The following is a 25707-nucleotide window of genomic DNA, read 5'->3' on the forward strand; positions in this document are numbered from 1 at the left end:
AAATTAATTTAAATAATAAAATATTATTATAATTAATTTTAAAAAAAAGAGTATTTTTGAAAAACTCAATGTTCCTTTGCCCTTTATACATTTGTATATATTATAGAAAAATAATAAATAAGAAAAAAAAGTGATCAAATAAAATTATAAAAATTCAGTAAAAAATTAAAAAATTTAGGGAAAAAATATTATGTGTTTGCTTTTGCAGAAAAATTTCTGCATTCATAGGTGGCTGCCAGCAAGTTTTTTTATTGGAGGCAACTTCTCCCTTTATTATTATTATTATTATTATTATTTTCACTAATAACTCTTAAATATGTGTCTATATGAAATAAAATTTAGGTATATCTCTTTAAATTTATCATTATTGATAAATTTTGAGTGAATAAATTTTTATATTTATTTTGATCAATAAATTTTGACTTTTTGTAATATTTTTATCTCTTTTATCTCTTTTTTAAAGTATTTTATCTCTTTTTATGAAATTTTTATGTGTTTTTGATAAAAAATATTTTAATTTTTTCTCGAAGAGTACCTATAAATTATATAATTTTTATTTAATAAAAAATTTTAATTTAAAAATTATCTGATAAAATTTATAAAAAAGACCATAAAAATTCGAAGAGTTAAGTGCAAAGTTTGTCATTTATTAATCTATATGCTCTACAAATATTATTAAATTTTTTTAATTTTTTAAATATTTTTTATATGAATGGTTAATTTTATATTTATAATTTTTTATTAAGTATTTAAAAAATTATTTTTTATTACCGAGATATATTATAATTAATATTTTTTTTAAAAAATTTTTTGAAACTCAACAGTTTCATTCCTCGCTTTGAACGATACAAAGTCCATTCGTTCATATTTTCGTCCATTCTCCATTAATTAAATAGAAAAAGACCTAAATACCCTCCAAGTTCTTCTCTTAATCCTCCCTCTCTCCCTCACTTTTTCCCTTTGCTAAGAAACTTTCTGAGCTCTCCTCGTGAAACCCATTCCTCATATCCACTTGAAGAAAGCCTCCTCTCAAACCCATTTTTCTTCTCCTTTGACATTAGCCCATCAACTCTACTGTCATTCTCCCACCAAACCCACAGCAATCAGCTCCTTACCTCATTCCTTAATCTCGGCTCCCACCCCCCTTCACTCACTCTCGCAAAGAACCTCTTGCTCCTCTCACCGACCACAAAACTTACATGAGACCAAACCCAGCTCACCTCCCTTCCGTACCAAGCTTTTATGGAGGCATTTGAGTGGAGAGATGGTGACATTCAATTTCTTTGAGGGAGGGAGGGAGGAAGGGAGATGCGATGGTGGCAAGGCATTGAGGGATTGCAACTTGCAAGTGATAGACGATGGTGGCAATTGGCATGGGGAGGTGCTCTGCTCTGTGTGATGGTGTCGAGGCAGCAAAGGGTCTTACAGATAACAGCATTACAGGTGAGAGGAGAGATCAAGAGGGGACTTGAAAGGAGCAAGGGGTGGGAAAAGTGAAATAAAGAAAGAATCAAAGAAATCAATGGGGGGAATAGTGGCATCAATGGAAGAGAAAAAGAGAGGGGAGACTGAAATAGAGAGAAAAATCGAAAAGGGCAAGGAGTAGAGGGGTTATATTGTTATTGTTGTAGGAGAGAGGTGACAAGAATGAGAATTTATGATTGTTCAACAAGCAAATGAGAAATGCATGTTGATTTGCGCAATGCCTTCTCTTGTTTGATGAAATGCCTAAGGGAAGCATTATTACAGAATGAACATTTTTTGAATAGCGAGAGGTGTACAGAGAGGTGGTAGGTTTTTCTTAGGAAATTTTTAATTTAATTAAGGGTAATATGATCATTTCATAATTCACTAAGGACACTTTTAAGTGAAAGGACTTCATTTTTGACAGTTTCAAAATTCAGGAATGATACTGTTGAGTTTTAAAATTAAAGAGATAGGTATTAATTATGAAAAAGTAGTTTTTCCTAAATATTTTTTCATTTTTATAAAAAAAATTCTCCATTCGTACGATGATTTAGAATTTTTTTTAAGTGGGACGTTTAATCTGTTTAGGAGCGTGATGTCAGTCCCGCCACTAGGGCGGTAGGCGTGGGTGTGTGGGTCGAACGACAGTGACAGCAACAGTATCTTCTCCCAAGGCAGTCTTTATCTATCTGTAGCATTGGATTTGTTTCTTCCAAATGGATTCTCTCACACAAAATCTTTTTTAATCTATCTATTCTCCGCACAAAACTATACATTTTATTTTGCTACGAAAAAACACTCAGATTCCACACGCCAGGCAAAACTCATTGCGCCAAGCAAGCCTAAACCGCCTTATCATCTTCTTTTTCTATGTTTTTCTAAAGAGAGAGAGAGAGAGAGAGAGAGAGAGAGAGATTAGTTCATCATTATCAAACATCTGTTTTAATAATTTTCTGTTTCTGTGTATACGTACAATTTTTGAGAGAGAAAGAGGGAGAGATAAAGAGACTGTGATCTGTTATTGTGCAGCAAAATTCATATCGGAATACCCTTTTGCTTCTAAAAGAATGGTGGGTATTTTCTCAAGATTTTCTGTTCGTAGAGTTGGCCATAGACGAACCCAGAGTGCTATTGTAAGAAACCTTTGTGTCTGTTTCTACTATTTCAAGGAATTGAACAATATCGTTATGGTTTTGCTGTTTCTTCTTTCTTTTTTTCCTATTTTGTTCTATTTTTAAATTTGATTGGTGATTGTTACTGTTAGAATCTCTGTAATCTTTTTCTTGAATAGTAGTGAATTATAGTGCGAAGAAAAATTTCTTGCATGGGTTGACTTCGTCTCCTGCACTATATTTCTTCAAGCTGGATTTGATTTGGTGATTTTCTGTAGGTTTGACCTTTACAATTGTAATTGGTTGTTCTTAAATTTATTTGATTTATGCTGAAACATTATTATTATGTCCAGTGGAGGATTACCCTGATCTTGGACCATTGGTATTCTGCTGCTGTTATCACATTCTGTTTCTTTCTTTCTTTCTTCCTTCCTTTTTTATATTAGGTCCGCTCTCCAATTTCTTAGTTTGCGGCCATTTTTTCAATGGATTTGATGTTTGTATCTGTTCTAGGACGCTAATTGTTAAGTTGTAAATTTGTTTGGTTAATGAATGGCTTACATGTCGCAGGATGAGAGGGAAGTATTGCCCCCAAATGCAGACCTTACCAGGGCAGCCGCTGTCGCTGCTTCTGCTCCTCATGGGATTGAAGTAGCAGTAGAGTTTAAGCCAGTTGAGCACCCAATTGAGCCTTTCGACAGTGATCAACCAATTCTTTGCCCACAACCTGAACCTTCAATTCTTAACGTAAGCTTGATTACTGATTACTGATTTTTCTTTTCGTATATTGTTTATGAATTTTGTATTCTTGGTACCAAATTGATGTTTCCTTTTGTTGTTGTTCTAATCTATTCCAATGGGTTGAAAGATATTGATCATCTCCTCCCACTCCTCCCTCCCATGTTTTCCCTCTCTTTCACAGATGTCTGGTTAGTTCATATTGCATTTATTGTACCAAATTCAATTAGTTTTTCCTGTGTGCATAATTTGATTACATGATTGTCAAAGACTTACAAATAATGTCAAGTGATTCAAGTCATCATATTCTGTGGCAACATTGACTAGTATATTTTTCTTCTTGAGCACACTAATTTTTTGGTGAGTTTTAAGTTTATGATATAAGGTAATTTTTTACTAACACTTCTGATTTAGAGATGTATTGCATAACATTTTGTGTGGTTTGGTAGAAGAATGAGTGGACAAGAAAAGGGAAAAGAAAATAGATGAGGTGAAAGGTTCAGTCTTTTATTTGGTTGGAAGGAAAGGAAAAGAACAAGCTCCCTTTTTCAGTGGATCTTAGAATTTTCAATTCTATGAAATTGGAGAGCTTAGGATGGGAAAGAGTAGAAAATGGGTGCAATTTTATTTTGCTCTTTCTACCAACAAATAAAAACATGCTTGAGCGGCTCTTTTAGCCTTTTCAGAAAAAAATTTCTGTTTGGTACCAATCTTCATTTTCTTTGTTATCCAAACAATGAAGGAAGGGTGTCCTTCCTTCTTTCTCCCACCCTCTTCTTGCCTTCTATACTTCCTTTTTCACTGCCTTCCTAAAGCTACATCAGGCAGTGCTTTCATGTCATGTGGAATGCAAAGGAAAAGTTGTGTATTTGAGGGGATAGAGCATTCAACAATGGATGAAGATTTGGTCTTCTCTTTACTTCATTTCAGTTATCTGGTTATTTTTCTAAGTTTTCAGAAGTTCACATTTTTAGGTTTTAGTTGTTATTTCTTTTTCAACACTTGGTATTCAACTTGCATACATCCTATGAACATGCGTTTGGTCTACTGATATGCTGCAGAAAAAGTTCAGGAATTATTTTGATTTAATTCTTAATTATATAAAATTAGGTTATCTACAAAGTTTTCCTATCTAGAGTCTTACGTAATTCCCCATTTACAAAATTCATTATTTTGTAGGATTTTTTTTTTTATTTAGAAAAAATTTGTTTACTAGTTATTGTTGTTTTAGAATTTTCCAAAATTTTGCTTGCAAGGTTTTTGATAGTGGCATTGAGTATTTTGATTTGGTTTTGAAGGCTCTTTCTTTTGCAACTATAATACATGTGGTATTGTTCACACCCCCTCCAAACCCTAAATTTCTTTTCTATATGCATTTCTTATGGGTAACTACTCTTTATTTATAATTTTTTTATGCCTAATGATCTCGTTTATCTTGAGCTTTTCTTGAATTTTCATTTCTATCTAATTTTAAAAGTTTTAGTAATGTTAAAACAGGTATGCAAATTTAAAGTACACACACAATCGCATAATCACACAGCATAAAGAGAAGAAAAAGAATGAACATAATATTTATGTAGTTTGACTGTAATGTCTATATCCACAGGCAAGACGAGAGAAAAAGATTCTACTATGATAAAAGAAAAAGTAAGATACAATTACTGAGAACTCTTAATTCCTAATTCCAATGTGTTTTCTAAATTTCTCACAATACTATGATGAAAGGTAGAAAAATATAATATTTATACTGGTTCATACCATTTATTTGTAATTTGAAGGAATAAACTCAACTCAACTCAACTAAGCCTTTATCCAAAAAATTTGGGGTTGGGTATATGGATTCTCTTTCTCCACTCTAAACAATTTTGGGTTAAATCCTCGGAAATGTATAATGCTTCTAGGTCATGTTGTACTACTGTCCTCTAAGTCAGTTTAGGTTTACCCCTACTTTTCTTTCTATCCTTTACCCTAATGTGCTCTACTTGTCTAACTGGAGCCTCCGTATGTCTATGTTTCACATGACCAAACTACCTCAATCTCCCTTCTCTCAACTTATCCTCAATTGGTACCACTCTTACCTTTTCTCTAATACTCTCATTACGGACTTTATCTAGTCTAGTATGACCACTCATCCACCTTAGAATTCTCATCTCCGCAACTCTTATCTTAGACAAATACGACTCATTCAGTGTCCAATACTCCCTACTATATAATATGGCCGGTTGTATGGCTGTACGGTAAAATTTTCTTTTCAACTTATTGGGAATCTTGCGATCACATAAAACTCTCGTGGTGCTTCTCCATTTCAACCATCCGGCTTTAATCCTATGATTAACATCCTTCTCACATCCCCCATCTACTTGAAGGACTGAGCTGAGATATTTAAAGTAATTACTTTGGGACAGTATCACTCCGTCTAAATTAACTCCATCCAAATTAACTCCTTCCCTATCACCAGTTCGGCTTTCACTGAACTTGTAATACATGTATTCTGTCTTCTTTCTACTTAACTTAAGGCCTTTTGACTCTAGAGTTCTTCTCCAAAGCTCTAGCTTTCTATTAACTCGTTCTTGTGTCTCATCTATAAGAACTATATCATCTGCAAACGTCATTCACCGAGGGATACTCTCTTGTATATGCTTCGTTAATTCATTTAAAACTAATGTAAAAAGGTATGCAAATTTAAAGTATACACACAATCGCATAATCACACAGCATAAAGAGAAGAAAAAGAATGAACATAATATTTATGTAGTTTGACTATAACGTCTATATCTATAGGCAAGACGAGAGAAAAAGGTTCTACTATGATAAAAAAAAAAAAGTAAGATACAATCACTGAGAACTCTTAATTCCTAATTCCAATGTGTTTTTTAAATTTCTCACAATACTATGACGAAAGGTAGAAAAATATAATATTTATACTGGTTCATACAATTTATTTGTAATTTGAAGGAATAAACTCAACTCAACTCAACTCAACTCAACTAAGCCTTTATCCCAAAAATTTGGGGTCGGGTATATGGATTCTCTTTCTCCACTTTAAACGATTTTGGGTTAAATCCTCGGAAATGTATAATGCTTTTAGGTCATGTTGTACTACTGTCCTCTAAGTCAGTTTAGGTCTACCCCTACTTTTCTTTCTATCCTTTATCCTAATGTGCTCTACTTGTCTAACTGGAGCCTCCGTATGTCTATGTTTCACATGACCAAACTACCTCAATCTCCCTTCTCTCAACTTATCTTCAATTGGTACCACTCATACCTTTTCTCTAATACTCTCATTACGGACTTTATCTAGTCTAGTATAGCCACTTATCCATCTTAGCATTCTCATCTCCGCAACTCTTATCTTAGACAAATACGACTCATTCAGTGCCTAATACTTCCTACTATATAACATGGCCGGTTGTATGGCTGTACGGTAAAATTTTCCTTTCAACTTATTGGGAATCTTGCGATCACATAAAACTCTCTTGGCACTTCTCTACCTCAACCATCCAGCTTTAATCCTATGATTAACATCCTCCTCACATCCCCCATCTACTTGAAGGACTGAGCTGAGATATTTAAAGTAATTACTTTGGGACAGTATCACTCCATCCAAATTAACTCATTCCCTATCATCAGTTTGGCCTTCACTGAACTTGCAATGCTTGTATTTTGTCTTTTTTCTACTTAACTTAAAGCCTTTTAACTCTAGAGTACTTCTCCAAAGCTCTAGCTTTCTATTAACTCCTTTTTGTGTCTCATCTATCAGAACTATATCATCCGCAAACGTCATGCACCGAGGGATACTCTCTTGTATATGTTTCGTTAATTCATCTAAAACTAATATAAAAAGGTAAGGGCTTACAGCTGAACCTTGGTATAATCCAACTGAGATAGGAAAATCTCTTGTGTCCCCTCCCACTGTGCGCACAATAGTAATTGCTCCTTCATACATGTCTTTTAACACTTGTATGTACCTAATAGATACCTCCTTTTGTTCTAACACTCTCCATAAGACATCTCTTGGAACACTATCATAAGCCTTCTCCAAATCGATAAAAACCATGTGTAAATCTTTTCTCGCATCTCTATATTTCTTCATCAAGCTTCTGATGAGAAAGATCGCTTCCATAGTTGAATGACCAGGCATGAAGCCAAATTAATTGGGAGAGATAGAAGTATCATGACGTAGTCGATGTTCCACAACTCTCTCCCACAACTTCATAGTATCACTCATGAGTTTAATTCCCCTATAGTTTGAGCAACTGTGCATGTTTCCCTTATTTTAAAAAATATGTACTAAAATACTTCTCCATTCATCAGGCGTTTTCTTTGAATTTAGAATCTTATTAAACAATTTAGTTAACTATGTCACTCTCATATCTCCCAAACACTTCCACACTTCAATTGGTATTCCATCGGGTCCACAGGCTTTACCCACTTTCATTCTCTTAAGTGCTTCCTTTACTTCTAAAGATTTAATCTTTCTAGTATAATTCACATTCTTTTCTATTGCTCTGTAGTCTATATTCACGCTATTACCATTTTAATTTGAAGGAATAAATTGAAATAATTATATTTTCTACAAACTATCGCTAATTATTTCAATTTATTCATTTAAATTATAAATAAACAAGATACTCCCAAATACACTTAAATTCAATAATACAAATTTAAATTTAAAACTTTTAAAATAAATCTCAAAATGTATTAAAAAATATTAAAATAATCAAATTAATAAATTATATATTTGTTAAGGGTAAATTATATAGACAATACCTCAACTTAGGGGTATGTAACAGTTAAGGTTCTTAAACTTCAATTGGTAACACAAAATTTTATTACCTTTTAATTTAAGTAATATAAACCCCTTTGTGATATTCAGTAGCTGGTTTCTAGATTATTTATGTTGACGTAGCATTTTTAAATTTAAAAATTATGTTTTAAGAGATTGATAATTTAAGGTAAATAGGTTTTGGCTTGTTGAAATGTCAATCTGTGTAATTTGAATCATTGGGATTGTGGGTAGATAGAGAACAAAATTAAGTTTTTTTCTTGACTTGTGTTAAATAAATAAATAGAAAATATAATTTTCAATCTGATAAGTGCCATGTTAGCCAAAAAAGAAAAGAAAAAAACCTAGAAACTAACTGTTGAATGTTACTGGGATTTTATGTTACTTAAATTAAAGAACAGAGAGTTTTGTTATACAAATTAAAGTTTAGGTGCTGCACTGTTATATACCTCTAAGTTAAGGTACTGTCAATGTAATTTATCCTATTTCTAAAATTTTTAAGGTATTACATGATGTTGTTATTGTGATTAGAAAATGTGAAATTAGGAGAGATGTGAGGAGAGAGAAATATTTTATTTGTGGTAACTTGTAAACCTCCAATTATAGTTAACAGAGACTTACTCAAATTGAAATTGATGGAGCTTTGAGTTTTAAGAAAAAAAATTGAAGTTGAGTGACAGTACTGAAAAATAAAAAATATTAAAGTTGAGTGACTGTGAGTGAAAATTTGACTAATTAACTTAGAAACTTGCAATATCTGGTCACAGTGACTTTAATAATACTCAAATTGAAGTTAAATGAGTTTTGGGAAAGAAATTATGGTTGAGTGACTTTTATGAAATAGCTCATAAAATTGAGTGACCTCGAGTGATAATTACCCTCCAAAATCCTTTGATTAGTTATACTCAAATTTACAAGGGAAAGAAGAAGGAATTGCATTCCATTTAGCATGGACTGGAGATTTGGCAGTAAGAGTTTTTCATATCTCTAAGGTATTTAAGACCTATAAAGTCCAGACTTGCTTCGAAAGATCACCAATTCTGAGATAGGTAAGAAAGGACACTAATAATAGCGTTTTCTCATTACTGCCAATTACTGCCAATAATTAGCTCAGGTTTATTGCAACTTATGATTTCTAGCAATTCTTATTAGGAGGGCAAACCACATTCTGGAAATGACTCTTGCTTTTGACAATGATCTATTCTTGAATGCATAAGTGAAGGAAGGAGCAATTGCATATGTTTTCAAATATGAGGATTTGAAAAACTGAAGATTTGTCATATTTGGGGCGTATAATCCTCCTATTGGAAAAGATACAAAATTAAAGTAGTTGTTGATTTCTAAGGAAGTGAGAGATGTGAGTTCTCCATGGCTCAACATCATAATTTTACTTGGAGAAACAGATTTTAGATGGTTTGTTGTTGTGAATTGATTATGGGGGAGCTTAGAAATTTGGATTGGGTTGTGCTAGAGAGAGAGCAAAGAGAAAGAGAGAGGTGGGGGAAGAGGGGGGGGGGGGGGGGGGGCGGGATGGGGGTAGGTGGTTGTGTGGAGTAGAGAGAAAGGAGTGAAGAGATAAATTAATTTATGAGAAAAACGTATTATATGCAAAGAAAGAAAATCTAAATATGGTCAAAAGGACTTTATTATTAATTGAATTAATGTTTAATGAGTTTTGTGATACAAATTTATTATGGAAAGTCAATCACTATATTATTTCTCTGTATATTTTGTATTCTGTATTTCTATTTAGGATTTCTTATTTACGATTTCTTCCTAATTAGTAGAACACAATTATAGGAATCAATTGTATATATATACCCATGTACAGATTAATTGAAATCAATGAGAATCATCTCTTTCTACATGGTATTAGAGCAGGTCATCAATCAAGGATGACTATTTGTTCTCACTACCCAGCTCAGGAGAGACCTTGGCCGTCATCGCCGGCGTCGTCTCAACTCCCTCATTCCACCACTGTGTGCTGTTGCCTGATCCAGTATAACCATTAAAGGACTTCTGAGGTTTTGCTCTCAGATCCTATTTTGGTATTTGCTTGATTTGTGATTTTGGGTTATTTTGCTGCTATAAGCACTTTGGATTAGCGTTTCGGTTAGTTTTCTTTGTCTCAACAAATGGCAGACAATAAAAATGTTATTTTTGATGTGATTCCGGTGATGACTAAGATCACGGAACACAAACTTAATGGTTCGAATTACCTGGAGTGGAGTAAGACTGTTAGGGTCTATTTGCGTAGCATTGATAAGGATTCACCTTACTAAAGATCCACCCACTGATGATACACGACAAACTTGGCTAAGGGAGGATGCTCGGTTGTTTTTGCAGTTTCGGAACTCGATTCATAGTGAGGTAATTAGTTTAATTAATCACTGTGAATTTGTTAAAGAATTGATGGATTACTTAGATTTTCTCAGATTCGTAAAGGGAATATCTCCGTATTTATGATGTTTGTAAGGCATTCTACAGTGATGAGAAAGAGGAAAAGTCTATCACGGCTTATTTTATGGATTTAAAACGGTTATATGCGGAACTTAAATTATTGTTGCCTTTTAGTACTGATGTGAAAGTTCAGAGCCTAACGGGAGCAACTGGTCATTATGAGTTTTCTTGTGCCTTCCTTCGTAGTATGAGATCGCTAAATCTCGAATCCTCTCCGCTCGAGATTTCCTTTTTGCATGAAACGTTCACACTGTCCTTCGCATGCAGAGTACTCAATCTTCACACCACAAGAGTGCTCTTATTAGCCGTAATCCAAATGGACAATAGGGTAATAGAGGAGGAATTAGAGGAGGAATTACAGCAAATGTATAATCAGAATGGAGAGGCTAGTTCTAATCAGGACTCAAGAGGAGTCATTTGTTATTATTGCCATGAGCCTGGCCATACAAAATATAATTGTCCGCAACTTCAGAGAAAAAAATCAGCGATCACAGATGGCAAATATGGCAGCAGAGAATTCTACAATATCTTCCTCTGAGAAAGCTAATTTGGTATCTGCAGAGGATTTTGCACAATTTTCCCTGTATCAGGCATCTCTAAAGCCTACCAGTTCCCCTGTCACTGCGATTGCTGAGTCAGGTAAATCCACTACATGCCTTGTGTCTTCTTCATCCAAATGGGTTATTGATTCTGGTGCGATGCATCACATGACGTAATTCTAGTCTTCTATCCGCTTTACCTAATCTCACTTCCTCTCATACTTTAGCTGATGGTTCTACTTCTTGTGTCATGGGTTCTGGAACTGCGAACCCGACTTCTTCAATTTCTTTGTCTTCTGTTTTGTGTCTACCAAAAATCTCTTTTAATCTACTTTCTGTTAGTAAACTTACTCGTACCTTAAATTGTTCTGTTTCCTTTTTTCCTGATCAGTGTTTGTTTCAGGATCTTACGACGAAGCAGATTATTGGTAGAGGACGCGAGTCAGGTGGTCTCTACATGCTGGAAAATCATGTACCGCGGTAGCTTGTTTGCTCCAGTACCTTAACACCTCTTGAAGCTCATTGTAGATTGGGTCATCCTTCTTTGTCTACCATGAAGAAGCTGTGTCCTCAATTTCAGTCTTTATCAGTACTAGAATGTGAGTCGTGTCAATTTGCAAAACATCATCGTTTGCCTTCTGTGTCTAGAGTCAATAAACGGGCTTCATCTCCTTTTGAGTTAGTTCATTCTGATGTTTGGGGTCCTTATTCTGTTACATCTAAAACTGGATTTCGTTATTTTGTTACTTTTGTTGATGATTACTCTCGTGTTACCTGGTTTTATTTAATGAAAAATCGTTCTGAGTTGTTTTCTATCTTTTGTGCCTTTTGTAATGAAATCAAAACTCAATTTAATATTTCTGTGCGCATATTAAGAAGTGACAATGCTAAAGAATACTTTTCAGCACAATTTCAGCTTTATATGACACAAAATGGCATTCTTCATCGCCTTCCTGTGGATACCCCATCCCAAAATGGCGTGGCCGAAAGAAAAAATCGTCATCTTCTTGAGGTAACTCGTGCTCTTCTTTTTCAGATGAAAGTACCTAAACACTTTTGGGCAGATGCAGTTTCTACGGCATGTTTTTTGATCAATCGTATGCCGTCTTCTGTCTTTAATGGGGATATTCCTTATACTACTTTGTTTCCTACAAAATCTTTGTTCCCTATTGAGCCCCGTATTTTTGGTTGTACCTGTTTTGTGCGTGATGTTCGTCCATAGGTTACAAAATTGGATCCAAAATCTCTCAAATGTGTCTTCCTTGGGTACTCCCGGCTCCAAAAAGGGTACTGTTGTTTCTCTCCTACTCTTAATCGTTATCTTGTTTCTGTAGATGTCACATTTTTTGAGTCCACTCCATTTTTTCCTCCATCATCTGTGTATGAGAGTCAGGGGGAGGAGGATGATCTCTTAATATATACTGTCCAACCAATGTCTAGTCCTCTCCCACAGCCTATTCCTTCTGTCTCTAGACCTACTCGACCTCCCGTTGTTCATGTTTATTCCAGAGATTGAGATTCCCGACTCGGATCCTCCGCCCTACTTCGTTGGGAGATCCCTGCACTCATACTGATCATGATTCTGATCTAGACTTACCCATTGCTCTTCGTAAAGGTAAACGTTCATGTACTTACCCTATCTCTTCTTTTGTTTCTTATAATCAATTGTCTTCTTGTTCTCGGTGTTTTGTTACTTCTTTAGACTCTGTTCCTATCCCTACTACTGTTGATGATGCACTATCTCATCCTAGCTGGTGTGATGCTATGAAAGAGGAAATGGAGGCTTTAGATGCTAATAGTACATGGGAACTATTGCCTTTGCCTACTGGTAAGAAAGCTATTGGTTGCAAATGGGTATATACAGTAAAGGTAAATCCTGATGGTTCTGTGGCTAGGTTAAAAGCACGCCTTGTAGCAAAAGGATATGCTCAGACATATGGGGTTGATTACTCTGATACTTTTTCTCCTGTAGCTAAACTTACGTCTATTCGCTTGTTTATCTCTTTAGCAGCTACATATGATTGGCCCCTGCATCAATTGGATTTCAAGAATGCTTTCCTTCATGGTGATCTTCAGGAGGAGGTGTATATGGAGCAACCACCTGGGTTTGTTGCTCAGGGGGAGTTGGGTAAAGTTTGTAGGCTTCGGAAGTCTCTTTATGGCTTGAAACAAAGTCCTAGGGCATGGTTTGGGAGATTCAAAGAAGCAAGAGAAATTTGGTATGCAAAAGAGTAAGTGTGATCACTCGATTTTATAGGCAACTGAGGTCGGGTCTAATTCTCTTGGTAGTCTATGTGGATGACATTGTCATCACCGGGAGTGACTCTGCAGTATTTCATCTCTTAAAATCTTCCTCCAAACTCGGTTCTGCACCAAAGACTTGGGATTGTTAAAGTATTTCTTGGGTATCGGGTTATGAGAAGTAAGAAGGGTATTTTCTTGTCTCAAAGAAAATATGTCCTCGATCTATTGACAGAGACAGAAAATTAGGTGCTAAGCCTTGTAGCGCACCAATGACTCCAACTTTACAATTGTTAGCGGGGATAGTGAGTTGTTTGAAGATCCGTAGAGATACAGAGATTGGTAAGAAAATTGAACTATCTTACAGTCACTCGTCCTAACATTGCTTATGCCGTTAGTGTGGTAAGTCAGTTTATGTCTTCCCCAACTGTTGCTCATTGGGAAGCCTTGGAACAAATCTTGTGTTATCTGAAAGGCGCTCCAGGAAGAGGTCTGCTATATGGTAATCATGGGCATTTGAATGTTGAATGTTTTTCAGATGCCGACTGGGCTGGATCTAAGGTTGACAGGAGGTCAACTACTGGATATTGCGTTTTTATTGGAGGAAATTTGGTGTCTTCGAGAAGCAAGAAGCAGAGTGTAGTTTCTCGATCTAGTGCTGAATCCGAATACAGAGCCATGGCACAATCAGTATGTGAGGTAATGTGGATACTTCAATTACTAGATGAGACAGGTTTTAAGACCTCCCTGCCTGCGAAATTGTGGTGTGATAATCAAGCTGCTCTTTATATTGCTTCTAATCCGGTGTTTCATGAGCGGACTAAATATATTGAGATTGATTGTCACTTTATTCGTGAAAAGATTCAACAACAGATCATCTCAACAGGACACATCAAAACTGGAGAGCAATTAGGAGATATTTTTACAAAAGCTCTGAATGGAGCTAGGATTGACTACATTTGTAACAAGTTGGGCATGATTAACATCTATGCTCCAACTTGAGGGGGAGTATTATAGAAAGTCAATCACTATATTATTTCTCTGTATATTTTGTATTCTGTATTCCTATTTAGGATTTCTTATTTAGGATTTCTTCCTAATTAGTAGAACACAATTATAGGAATCAATTGTATATATATACCCATGTACAGATTAATTGAAATCAATGAGAATCATCTCTTTCTACAAAATTGATGTTCAAAAATGGTATTGTTTCAACACCCTAAGTTGAGGGATAGTGAAATTTACCCCAAATATATCGAATTAGCCGATCTTGAAGAGATAAAGCCTGATTCTAGTTTGACAACTCCAAAGGTACAAGTACAATTGATTGTGGAGAACAATACAATTTATTATTAGTTTGTATAAAAGTGTGATCTGGTGAACAGATTGTTGATATTAAACAGCTAACTGTTTTGATTGGTAGGAATTCCTTATTCCATATAGATTCAATAGTGAATTCAGGAAAACTATGTTGTTGAGAACCTTCTTGTCCCCAAGAAGGTTGAAAATCTAGAACTCAGCCTTTAGGAATGAAGGTTCTGACTTCCCAAATGGCACCTCAGCTGGAACTTTGTTGGTGAACATCGTTTGCAGCAGTATAACACTGGAACCAGCTTCTTGGAGAGTCATTGGGCAAACAAATAGCTTCAGCAAGGCCCTGATTTTCTTTCTCTGCCTTCTCATTTCAAACTCATTCTCTTTTAGCAGTAGATAATTGCAATATCTGAAGAAACACATCTTCTTCCTCTGCCTTCTTCTAATTGCAAACTCAGTCTCTTTGAGCAGTAAATGATTGCAATTTCTCAATTGTAAGACACTTCTACCAATCTTTACTTCATAAGGCATGAGATAGACATCTTGAACATGGCCAAATGATGAAAAAGATTCCTCAACTTCCATTTCAGTAGCTTGATTGTTCAGTATCCCACCAACAAATTGTACTCAACTGCACCGAGGCGCTCCCCGCCAACATATCTTACTTGGATAGGATGTTGATTGTGCAAAACTCTGATGGCCATATCATATTCCTTAGAAGTTGTGTATTTAGCAAAACGATACCATTATCTAAGATTGCAACACTTTCATTAAGGAGCTTGATGTTCATGTCCCTATGAATTCCAAATACAGCTGTAGGAATTGGATTGATTGAAATTGGACTAGAAATCAATTTCTTGTTCCTCTCCTGGTCAAGATGGAGTTCTTTCTTCACCTCAGATTCCTGGTCATTCTTATTGAAATTTTCTCCTAAATCATCTTGTTCCATACTTGGCTTTTCAGGAGTTCCAAGCAGCTGATCCGCGTTAGTTATCTGCTCCTCTACCTTATGAATTGATTCCTTCAACTTCTCTAATTTCTGTTGAAACAATTTGTTTTTTTTTTTTTCCGTCAATTTTTGCACCAATTCTTCTTCCTGACTCCTTAATCTTCTATCAAGAATTTTACTTATACCCATAAAAATCTTTTCTTCCTAAGATTGTGTTCCCATGGCCTGATACTCTAATTGTGTCTTGTTTCCAAGAAAATTGAGAGAGGAACAAGAACTTAAGGAAAACAAGAAAATCAAGGAAGAGTAGAGATCTAATTCTTGGAAAGCAAAATAGGAACTTGGGGGAAGGAATTTTTTTTTTTAATTACAAATATTTCTAAAATTTGGAAAAAGTATGGTTCTCGAGAAAGAAGAAATTAGGGAAAAAAAGTGGAGGAAGAACAAAAGTTTCAAGAATTTCAAGAAACAGGTTTCTTGAAATGCAGGAAGTGAAAAATTGAAGAAGAGAAATAGAAGAACCAGAAATTAATGGAAGAAGAAAGAAATTTGATTCAAGAATTTCAAGAAAGAAAGAAGAAGAACAAATAAGATCTGCCGAGAAGAAGAAGAAAATAAAGGGAAAGAAGGGAAGAAATTTCAGGGGAAGAAAGAAGAATTAGAGGAACAAGAGAGGGAAAAACCTGGAATTGAGGAGACTCCCATTCATCTGCTCATAATTGCGACTTCAGTAAGGAAGTTGGGAAGCAATCCCACCTCAAAACCAAGCTCCGATACCACTTGTTACATGTCAGCCCTGAACGCTTTCGAAACTCAAGATAACTAATGAAGAACATATTGGATGAGAAAAGAGATAGAAGTAGATGATAAAAGAGAAGATAGAGTGGATGAGAAGAAAAATAGATTGGATGAGAAGAAAAGAGAATATTAGAGATAAGAGAAGAGTATTCTTGTTTATTGATTCTTGGAATAGCATGAATGAATATAGATGAGGATTCTTCTTTTGTACAATAATAGTGCAACTGCTACTAACTAATTCTGTTATTCTAAACTACCCGACTCTTCTATTGCTTATTACTATTTATCTTCTTTCTCCTATATGTGTAACAGGTGCTTAGGAAAATTAAGCCATTTTCAAATCTAGATTTCAGAAATTTACTGAAAAGGAACAAACCTACTAGGAAATCACACAAACAGACACCTGTATGTCTACTGACTACCACTAGTCACTCTTGGCTGTTACTGGCCACCAGCGACTGCCACTGGTCACTGTTGGCTTTTGTAATTTTAGCGTAGGTTGTTCTTATATTTGAATATGGCTACTGGAAAAAGTGCTGATGTTCCAGTTTAATTCATTCCAATATCTGCACCACTAATGCCACTTTCATGTAAATTCAATCCTACTATCTTTAGCAGCATGAAACTGCTATTGACTTTGTTATATTGACAATTTACAACCATCACCATTATGCCACCCTACCACAACATTGCATGAATGTGGGCAAAATTGTCAATACTGCATTGAAACATAATATTTTTTCATTGGAATGGAAATGTTTGCTAGTTGTGAATTGATGGTGAGGTCAATGGCCCTGCAATTGTTCCACAATCTTTGATGAACTTGCAGTAGCGAGCCTAAGGAATCCACATAGCTCTCTTACAACACTTGATAATGGCCACTCCATAATAGCCTAAATCTTTGTGTTATCATCTGCAACTCCTGTGGAAGACATAACATGGGCCAAGTAGTATAGTTGCTGCTGTCCAAAGATGCACTTTGATTGTTTTAAGTAAAGCGCTGCACTTGAAGCGCAAGGAAAACCAAGCACATGTGCTGGAGATGCTCTGTCCAAGAACGACTAAATCAAAATATTGTCAAAAAATACAAGAACAAATTTCTTAAGGCATGGTTGGAATACCTTGTTCATGAGTGCTTGGTAGATGGAGGGGGCATTTGTTAATCCAAACGGCATGACAAGGAATTCAAAATGCCCATAATGAATGCAGAAGGCAGTCTTTCCAATATCCTGGGGATAAATCTGAATCTGATGGTATTGTGTCCAAGGGCAATTAACAGAGAAATCTGCAAGTGAGGAGCTACTGGGTTGAGGTTTATTAGTGTTCTGGCCTTTGTTAGTGAGCAATCTGCAAGGACCAGGTTTATTGGTGTCCAAGGGCAACCTTTTGTGGAAGAACTAAAAGGGCTTGCTAGAGAGAACCTTTCTCTTGAGTATTTAGGAGACTTAATCCTGAAATGAACTTAGCTGCGCTTTCATTAATTTCAACTAGCTTTTAAATACAAAAATATAACAGAAAAATCAAGATTCTCTGAAGCTAAATCACTCAAGTTTGTTTGCAGCAACTGAAGTTTAAATTTTAAACTTAAACAGCCACATCTAATCCAGCTTCTTTTTTCCCATGTGAATAGTGCTTGTAAATCTGCCCAAGGTAGGGATCCAGCTTAAACTGAATTTCCCTGGTCCTTGGGTAACTGATTGGAGCTCATAACATTATATGACTGATGCAGGATGTCATGTGATGAAGGATGTCATGTGATGAAGGGCTAGGATAAAAGAATTATAACCTTGAGAGTTGTGGTACTCCTGGTAAGAAGGTTGGGTGAGGAAAGTCTACGATAAAGAGATTTCAGTTTAGGATGTAACATAGTAAGGAGTAAGGACATACTATGCTTTTTGTTATGGAATCAGCTTCCTCTGAGCTAGTAGTTTTAAGCTACTTATGAGCTGTTATATGGAGAAGCTACCAGCTATCTAAAAAAAAAAAGAGAAATTCTTTAACAATGCTTTAATTTATTGAAAACTACTTTTTCATGTAGAAATTATTGAGTTTTCGAGGAAATTAAAAAAATCCACTTCCAAGCTTATGAACTTTCTGAATTTTTGGAACTAAATAATTCAATTATTTGATGTTTTTTAAACTGCTGTTAAAACATTTCTCATATTTTTTAAATAAATTTTAACTATTAAATAAGGTGTTCTTAAATTAGAAAGATTATGGCCTTAGTATCATCCAGTTGAAAAATAGAGGTTCATTAGACAAATCTCCATAAGCTTAGGGGGTCAAAAATGGTTTGGTTTTCCTCTAACTCTACCCCACCCACCACCCCCACCCCCACAACCCCTTCCTTTTTTTAAGTAACCTCATAGTATACTAAATCCAGTGAACAGCATTGCACATTAAATACTTGCTGATAATTAAACGAACATAAATCCTTGAATAACGTATAATGATATGTGCATTTTTCTTTAATATTCTTTGAAGCACACTGCTGGAAACATCTACTCTAGCTATTCAATATTCTTTATTATCTTTGGCTCCTAGATGAGTAATTTTCTAGAACTAGCTCGTCGGTGTATAATCAATACAGTTAAGGAAAGACGAATTAAATGTGTATTTTATGGTCCATTGTAATAGCTGAATGACTTGCTATGAAAGGAAATGTTGCCTTATGTTCTGTTTAGGGTGATTTCTTGTGTGTACAGCAGAAAGCTCTTGCCTTACAGTACTCTCATGAAATGAGCCAGGCATGCCTTAAGTGAGAACTGGCAGCAATTGAGAAATTAAATGATCAAGGAGAATATGACCGTTGAGAACTGATGGGAGTGGATTCTACATTCACTTTTGTGTCATAGGGTACTACAGAATAGAAATTTGTTGATATATAAAAGATATCCAGTTTTTTGTTGCACACGCTTGATTCTTTTAGCTGACTGCTGCTGTGTTCTATAGATTTTGATATCATCTTTCTCAAATGTCAGGATGGAAGACTATGGAAAGAGAGGGTATCGGCAACTGTGAGGAGGAGGGCTGACTTGCCTGTTATGAAAGAAGATGGGGCGCTTGAATCTGAAACTGCAGGGACAAAGACGCGGCCAATTCAGTCCAATAGATTGATTCTACCATCCATCAGTGCTCCTGAACATAACTTGCTTAAACTACTTGAAGAATGTAGTGCATCTGGGATCTAAAGCCTGGTATCAGTTTCTGATTGGAATGCAGGTTTACATAAATTCCATATGTAAGTTCATGTGTTCTTTCATTTTACACCCTGGATTATCAAACATTAGATGTGTATTTCCAGATGATTTATAGAAAAATATCCTCCCCCACCCCTTTATAGTAGGTAGATTTAACAGTTACACTTAGCAATGAAAGTATATGCCTGACTTTCTGAGCTTGTGTAATACTTGATGTTCATACTAAGCAAAATGAATCTGAGTCTAAGCAAATTGAATTTCAGTATCAATCTTTCTTATGCACTCCTTGCTTTAGACATGGGTATGCTTTGCACGTATCTCTCGATGAGGATCCTTTGAATTTGTAGTCTCCTGTACATCTATCTAATGTAGGAGTCTCATAAGATGCACTCTACCTTCTAGCTGATACAGAGACAACACCAACTATTGTCTAGATTCCAAGGCAGCTTTTCTGAACTGAGCTACCAAAGCTGAGCTACCAAAGCTTGTTCCTATGGAGTGACTGTAAATTACGAAAAGCTCCACAATAATACGCAGCTTATTCAAGCAACAAATCCTATCTTCCGCATAAAACCAAATGGGACCATCAGGACAATCTTCAGAACACATTTTCCTATTACCATCTTTGCCTTGAAAATGAGCAGTTGTAAAATAGCCCAAGCTGCTATGACCAACCATGCTTTATTGATCATGGTATTGGACTAAGTAATTTAATGCAATTAAATTTGCACAATTGCATTTTATTAATTCTAAGGATTAATTCATAGAATTTATCACTTTTAATTTAAGTCTTAGTTAAACTAAAATTAAAATTGCAATTTAATTTGCTTTGAAATAAAATTAATTTTAAAAAATAAAATTGTGTAACTTAAAAAGAGAGACATTCTTATAGTGGCACACTTGTAATTAAAGAAAAACTGCTTAGTATTACGGGCCCAACATAAGATCACCCTGGGGATCGTGTGACACTTGACTAAAACTCTTTAAAGATAAGTTAGTTAAAAGGATCTCTTGATAATCTATCTTTTAAGATGAATATATTAGTATAGGCTTAACAAGCCAATCGGGAAAAACCTTACAAGCATTGCATATAAATAAACATCTCAGTTAAATTTAAATAATTTACATTCATTAAGGTTAGCGTTCACCTCTTATAGCCTATCAAAAACCTTACTTGAAAGGTAGCTGGCATTGGATCCTTAGCTTCTCGAATCTCTCAAGTCCTATCCTATAAACATCAAAACCTAAGAAGTTATTCGAAGCTCTAAAACTCTATACGTAGATCAAACAAACAATTCTTGGTCCTTTTGGATAGTAAAATTATGTTTTGGAGCCTTAGAACTAAAGGAGAAATAAGGGTAGCAGAACCAAGTTCGGCTGTCAAAGTCTTGAGCCTTAATTTTTCCTTTTAGTTTAGTAGTGACTATGGCTATCGAAGTCTTGTAATTCAGCTACCAAACCTAAAAATTTTCTAGATTTTCTCTAGAAACTACATGCTTCAATTGTCGAAATAATGATTTTTGATAGTTGAACCTGGGAATTTTTAGAATTCCCAAGTCAAAAACCTACAGAATCCTACTCCCTCAATACCACAACTCAAGCCCAAGCTCCATTTCTTTTCTTAACAAAAACACACTTAACCTACGTATAACTTAGACTCTTAACCATCAGATTCATACATACATATATAGATATATACACTTTCCACCACCATTTCTTCCTTACCCGTGGAATCTTGAAATCTGCCAGAATATTCCATCAATGATAGAAATTACGACACCAAAAAATGATGGGTGTTACACAAATCCTTTCATCTTGTTCATTTAGAAGGTGATGCTCAGTTAGTGATTTAAGCTACTAAGAGTGGATTTATTAAGGATGATCTACATGGCATCTTTAATGATATTGCTCATTTATCTTTTGAACTCTTTGATATTACTTTTAATTATGTTCGTAGAGCTTGTAATAGCCCTACTCATCATCTTGGTAAAAAGATGCTGCAAGATGATTCTTTTGCCTGTAATCCTTTATAGTAGATAAACTTTGTACTTTTCTCTCTAAATCAATCGATCTTGTATTTCTAATTGGCTAAAAAAAAAGGTCTTCACTGCCTAGCCTTAGAGCTCACAATTTTTTTGTTTTGTGGCTAGCTTTTGAAGGTGAACTACTTTTTAACCAAGAAAATATGTGACACCCCTTACCCGTGTACAATATATCCGAGTAAGCAATGTCACACGGTATATCGGCACCCTCTATTTTACCTTAATCAATTTTTGTCATAGTTTTGAATATAGTTTTTGAAATATAATTTATTTAAGCCATTTATCAAAATTATTATTTATTTGAGGTTCCGAAAATTTTATAGAAAATCCGACAGAGTACCGGCTAAAAATAGAGAAAACAGTTCTTCGGAACCTGTGAAAAACACTTCCAATAACTATATTCAATCATCTCAAACTCCAATAATCATCAAATCTCAACAATTTTTCAATTTCAGTTCTCAATCATCCATCACATGTGATAATCAAGTATAAATCACAATAAACATTCTCTTTTCCAATTGCAAACACAATTCTCATTATTTACATGATCATCAAAATACATTTCATAAGTTCAACTACAAATGAGAAAATGAAAATTTAGTTACAAAATACTAAAATGACACCTAGTGTCCTACCAATGCATTGCAGAAGTTGAGGTGACACGGACACTGTGCAGAACTACAGGATGGACTCACCCAGTCTGCGGTCTACTGGGCTCACGATCTGTATCTCCAGAACCTACGCGTGGCAAAAGCAACGCGCTAAGCAATAATGCTTAGTGGTGCAATAATAAGATAAAAGAAAATAGCAGAAAATAAATATGTATATATCTTATTTGTTTTGTATCTGTTATATTCATTTATTTCTTTAACTTTGTCCATTTTCATTCATTTGGTTGCCCAAGTAACCTACACTAGATGACTGGACTGGATAAACGGGTAAACTGGCACTGGGTATCAAGTACCTCGGGCCGTCACACCATCGGTCACATATGCATCTCCCAGGCAATGTATCTAACAAGTCAGAATACATCGCACAAGGCCAAATCTCAATGCAAGGTCTGAATGGCTAAAAGCCATAAAATCACAGAATGGCATATTGCCATGTGCAGTACTGCTAACTGAACCCTATTGGTATGCCAAACTATCCAAACCAATCTTGTTAGGTATACTAGGGCATTTGAAACTTTTAAATTCCCCAATTTGTGAATTTCAAATTTTTGGTGTCACTATTCACCTCTTTGGTCAACAAAAATGTTGACTTTTAGGTAGAAATTAGGTACATTGGTTTTGGCATTTCCAACATACCACATTTTGCATTTAAAACTTGTTGGAATTGGTCACCATTACCATTTCTAACTTAAAACCAAGAGGGCAGAAATTTTAGTTTTTGAAGCCTAAGTTTACTGTTCCATTAAACACTGTTGCAGTGGGAATTTGAAGAAATGGCAAACATGAAAGTGAAGGAACGGAAGCGTGAAAAACACAAGATTATACCATTGAATTCAAAAATTTTCACCTAGGGTCACATGCACCATGCAAGATTTATTTTTATCTATTTGATTTAAATGATAAACAATATATTAAAACTCTTTTAATATGTTTTTTGGATCTGTATTTGCCATTTAAGATTTTAAAATTAATCAGATTAATTTTAGAACCCTAGATTAAATCAAGAACGATTACACTAACCTCTTGATGTGCTGCAGCGTGTCTGCGCCTTTGAGATTCGTCTTCAGGACACCAGATGTTGTCCCTCTAGCTTGTCCACACCAAGAACACCTATGGCAGCCCTTGAATAGCTTCTAAAGCTTTTTCTATTAATTAGAAAATCAAGTTCTGCTTTTAAGAGATTAAAGATGTAAACAGGACACTAGAAACAATTTCTAGTGTTCTTAATTCAAGAGATTGATGGCTAATCTCTTTGAATTGATAAGAGATGAAGAAGAAGAGATGAAAACCCTCAAAGTGGCGTGACAAAGGAGTGTGGCTGCTAGTTGTATTTTGTTTTCTCATAACAACACTTAAATAGCTAGGTTAACACATTAAACCCTTGCCACATGTCACCCTTTGATTAGCTCTAGGTTTAAGTGACCCAATCACATTGTGCCAAGTGTCAAACCTATATTTAATCTTGATTTTAATCATCTTACATGATTAAAAAACATTTGGCAAGCTTATGTGTTATGCCATGTGTCACCATCTCATGGTGCCACGTGTCACACTGCAAAATGACCAAAATGCCCATGTGTCTTAATTTTGAGTTCTTAACCCAAAATAATTATTTTCTTCTTCTAATTAATTTATATCAAATATAAATTAATTAATTAATCTCTATTAATTAATTTCTCATCAATTAAATTCATATTTAAACACTTTAAATATAAATTTAATTTATACTACACATCCAATAATCTAGATTTGGTTTCAAGTCATGCTAGGGACTTTGCAATTTAATTGCAAACCAAATCTATTTAATTAATCAATTAAACTCTTTAATTTAATTAATTAAATCATATTTAAATAGGTGATAACTTGTGTATGTGTGTGACTTACTAGGCTCATCACTAATTGGCAATGAGACATGATATCAACTCTTAATATCATCAGAACTCTTTCTTACCATAAATGATTTCTCTAAATCATTTTATGAACCTCATAGACCATGGTTAACACCTAGCATAGCATGCCATGGCCACCCAATTAGTAATAAGGTTTACCTTAAATGAACCTATAATCATATGTTACCATGCACTAGAATCTCTCTGTTACAAAATCCCAACTCAAGCTGGAGTAATGGTTTATGTCAAACTCCATTTACTATGAATATTATGTTCTCTTTTAATTCCAGTTCTTGATTAAAAGATTTTTTCTCATCAGAAACTCTTTTCTGAATAAATCTATCTGTCCTAGCCAGGAACTTGAAACATCAAGAACAATTAAATGAACATAGGATTTTATCTCTATTTACTTAAAGGAACAGATTCCTTCTTGATCAACACCTACCTCCATATATAACTAGCAGGAGCCAACACATACCCATATACCCATACATAGTACAAGTATGAAAGCAGTATCAAACTCAAACTACCTATATACAAGATAACTGTGCTATCTCAGGTCTAAAGATTATATGCACTGATATGATTTATGACAAAACATTGACAAGAGTAAACTCCATGTGCTTGTCATAAGTGTCACTGGTTCGGCCTACTTATCATTTATAAGTGCCTATCATGTTTGTTATATGGCATGAGACTCACCATTCCATCTTATTTATATCTCATATAAATAACTTGGGAAAAAACATGAATACAATCTTTCTGAATAAGTCATGTCCTTATTATGAAGTATCCTCGATTGTGAACCTATTTATGATACTTTGTGCTAGAAATATTGTCACTCATATTCTTAACAACTTAAGAATAATATTTCTAACAAAATATCAATGGACCTTTTCTATTACAGAAATATATTATGTAAAAGTGGAAATGCCTTTTATTATTAAAAATATGTACAAGAGACATACTAAATGATATGCTCTAGGGCATACTACTAACAATCTCCCACTAGCACTAGAGCCATTCATTACAATATCTTAGACCTATCTTCTCAAGATGTCGGTCTAACTGTATGCGTGACATAGGCTTAGTGAATGGATCACCGGATTTTCGCTGATGCTATTTTCTGCATGGCTACATCGCCGCCCAACTATTTCTCCGATAATGTGGTAGCGCCTTTCTATGTGTTTGGATTTCGGTGAGACCTTAGTTCCTTAGCTCAGATGATCGCTCCATTATTGTCACAAAGGTAATCGAATCGACTCAATGGAAGGAACTCACGTAAGTTCTCACGAACTTCTTTATCCAAACAAACTTCTTTTGCGACATCGATGCAAAGAATATACTCACCTCGTGAAGTGGCATCTGCATCGTGCTTTGTTTGGAACTCTTCCAACCGATCGCACCTCCATTACAAATGAACACATATCCAGGTAGACTTTCTATCATCGATATCCGATTGGAAATCGTAATCGTGATAACCATCCAATTGCAAGTC

The 25707-nt window shown here is 34.9% G+C and overlaps 1 protein-coding gene across 2 annotated transcripts; it reads left to right on the forward strand.

Annotated features, from left to right (window-relative positions):
- Nucleotides 1-1714: 1714 nt before the first annotated feature.
- On the forward strand, nt 1715-19856 carry LOC110637247 (uncharacterized). 2 transcript variants are annotated; one of them, XM_021787274.2, is made up of 3 exons: nt 1715-2537; nt 3150-3326; nt 19389-19856. In XM_021787274.2, the coding sequence occupies exons 1-3, from the start codon at nt 2535-2537 to the stop codon at nt 19596-19598; spliced, it is 390 nt and encodes a 129-aa protein (XP_021642966.2). In that variant the 5' UTR covers nt 1715-2534; the 3' UTR covers nt 19599-19856. The 2 variants fall into 2 exon arrangements, with proteins under 2 accessions (XP_021642966.2, XP_021642957.2); XM_021787265.2 differs by having other exon boundaries at nt 1728-2600.
- The last annotated feature ends 5851 nt before the right edge of the window (nt 19857-25707 follow it).

This window comes from Hevea brasiliensis, unplaced genomic scaffold (assembly GCF_030052815.1).
Source record: "Hevea brasiliensis isolate MT/VB/25A 57/8 unplaced genomic scaffold, ASM3005281v1 Scaf255, whole genome shotgun sequence".
Classification (NCBI taxonomy): Eukaryota; Viridiplantae; Streptophyta; class Magnoliopsida; order Malpighiales; family Euphorbiaceae; genus Hevea; species Hevea brasiliensis.